We start from the raw sequence: 2863 nt of genomic DNA on the forward strand, positions 1-2863 counted from the left end.
TTTCATTTGTGAAGAGAGAATGGCTCACCTAAAGATCCACGGTTTGGTCCAGATCCGCAGCACAAACAGGAGCAAGCACACCAGGGCATCTCAGTGGAAGGAAGCAGTCATCGAAGTAGTAGAAAGAAAACAGAAAGTTAATCTGGTGGTCTCTTTCAAGTTGGAAGAAAGGAGAAGGGTTTTTCAGCTGGGTGATAACGTTACAGGCGTAGCCCTTAGTGGTGAGCTGGGACTGTATCATCTGGATTTAACTCTGAGAGACGACACATCCTTACTCATTGACAAGTTATCCGCTGAAGACGTCGAACATCTGAAGCCGTTCCTGGATTTCCCTACTCCGTATGAAGCTGAACAACCCATGGAGCCTGAGAGTAATCAGGATGCCCTTGAAAGCAGTGATCCATTTTGCAGTGAGCACCAAGAGGCAGCCTGTGGGTCCCTGAGTATCACTTCGGAAAGTGGGACACTACTCTCCCGAAAGATACCGCTCTGTATGTCAAGCATCACAGGCAGTCATGCTGACAAAAAGAGAGGAGAAAAACAAGGCAGAAAGAGGAAGACAGAACCATCAACATCCACTGCAGAACCGAGCAAGGAGGTTCCCAAAGAAAACGCTCCTGAGCAAAAGAAGAAATCCAGGCGATATTATTCCAGGAATAAAGGCAAAGCAGAGAAGCCTGTGACTTTAAGAGAACAAGAGAAGCGCAACAACTGGAAACTTGAACCTGCTTTCAGTTCCAAATCCTACGGAAAGCCTCACCTAGATGGCACTATTCTTCCAATCGCGACATGCTCTGATGACAGAGATGTATCAATATTTGGCCTGGAGATCATAACACATAACGGAGTCCAGTCTCTTTCTGACCCTTACCTAAATCAACTAAAACGTGAAGGCTTCCCCAATTTGGGAAATACTTGTTACATGAATTCCATTTTACAATCTGTCTTTGGAATTCCAACCTTCGCAAAGGACTTACTCACTCAAGGTATCCCTTGGGAGAAAGTTTCCTATGATGACCTTATCATGCCTTTAAGCCAGCTTCTTGTCTTGAAAGACATTCGGGACATAGAGATCAAGGGAGAGTTACTCACCAGTGTGAAGAAGTCCATTTCCACAGTCGCAGACACATTCTCGGGCAATGAACAGAACGATGCCCATGAGTTTTTAAGTCTGTGTTTAGACCAGCTGAAACTGAACATGGAAAAAGTAAATGCCATGTGGGCTAGTGAGAGGAGAAACATGTGTGCTGGGACCTCTACCACCAAAAGGTTTGTTTGTCCCGTTGGTGCTAATTTTGAATTTGAGCTGCATAGCTCCATCGTCTGTGAAGGCTGTGGTGAGGCTACTATCAAAACCGAAGTGAGCAACTATCTGTCCATTGACCTGCACCACGGGACAAAAGCACACCCTCTCTCAATTCAAAAGTCTTTTGATCTTTTCTTTACACCAGAAAAAATCGAGCATAACTGTGATAAATGCAAGAACAAGAATTCTGTTCTCAAGTACACACTGAGGAGACTCCCCAGGGTCCTCATTGTTCATCTGAAACGCTACCAAGTTACCACTGACTTGTTGCCGGTGAAGAGTGAGCAGCCAGTTGAGATTTCTAAGTATCTAAATATATCTTCCCACTGCCATGAAAACAGGAAGCTACCGTTTCCTTTGCTCAATACACCTCCACGCCTCTCTCCAGGTATTATACCTGAGATCTTCAGCCAGTCAATGCTATCTAAGAAGATGACTTCAGAATCCTGTGACCCCATGATTCTACAGGTTGGATCCAGTGTGGATGCCGAAATACAAAGCTTCCAGATAATGTATGAGGATGACGATGCCAGTGAGGATGACGAGGAGCCGCAGAGCAGCCTGGAAGGTGGTTCTTCTATGCTAGAGCCAGAACTAGTGAAGACAGAAAACAGGCTACTCAGACAGAAGATATCACCAGCATCTGACTCGATGATGGGTGAGGGATACAGCTTCCTTCCTATGCTCTGTGAGCCTATGAGCATTCAAGATCCAGGTCTTGCGGAGATGGGTCTTCAAGAGGTTCCAGAGAATCCAGAATTTAAGAACTTTGAGAAAATTAACCTATACGGAAAGTCAGATTGTCGCACTGAGTTGTCAAAACTCTACCAGAGTCATGGAAGCCGAATCAAGGGTCCGTTTCTACCGACATCACTTGCAAGTGTTAGTTCTCCCGAAGATCCAGACAAGGACCTGAGTAGGTCTTCAGATTTGGAGGAAGATGACCCACATTCCTTTGCACTGGGTTCTGATGATTCAAAGGATGTGGAGATGGGAGATGATCTTCAGAATTACAGGCTCGTCAGTGTTGTCAGCCATTTTGGGAGCTCCCCAAATTCAGGCCATTACGTAAGTGATGTGTATGACTTTCAGAGGCAAGCCTGGCTCCTTTACAGTGATGTCCAAGTGTTCGAGAGTTCAGATCCCTCCATTCAAGAGAATAGGCTAAACAGCGGATACATTTTCTTTTACATGCATAACGAGATTTTTGAGGAACTGTTGAAAAAGGCATCGGAGTGCAGAGTCCTTAGCACATCCAAAGATGAAAAGAGGGACATAGATTATTTCTCAACACTGCTTAACGGCCTTACATACATCCTAGAAGAATTCTAAATCCTGCCTATAATGAAGACGAGTCACATAGCTCAAGACGAAAACTCGGCGAAGAAAAAACAAAAAAACGAATGGACATATTACAACAGAAACACAGGCCTTGCTGATGCAGGCTATGCACCATTCTTTCCTTCAAGGCTAAATGGTGCTTTTCCTGTTTTGTGGTGGTTTTAATTTATTTACAGATGTTAATAAAACTCGTCATTTTGAGACTGCCATTTGTTC

At 44.5% G+C, this 2863-nt stretch overlaps 1 protein-coding gene across 1 annotated transcript; it reads left to right on the forward strand.

The window, feature by feature from the left end:
* Positions 1-19: 19 nt before the first annotated feature.
* On the forward strand, positions 20-2638 carry LOC114631270 (ubiquitin carboxyl-terminal hydrolase 29). Its single transcript, XM_028779573.1, has one exon. It carries the CDS (start codon positions 20-22, stop codon positions 2636-2638), a length of 2619 nt encoding a protein of 872 aa, XP_028635406.1.
* The last annotated feature ends 225 nt before the right edge of the window (positions 2639-2863 follow it).

Source organism: Grammomys surdaster, unplaced genomic scaffold (assembly GCF_004785775.1).
Source record: "Grammomys surdaster isolate TR1022 unplaced genomic scaffold, NIH_TR_1.0 355, whole genome shotgun sequence".
NCBI lineage: Eukaryota > Metazoa > Chordata > Mammalia > Rodentia > Muridae > Grammomys > Grammomys surdaster.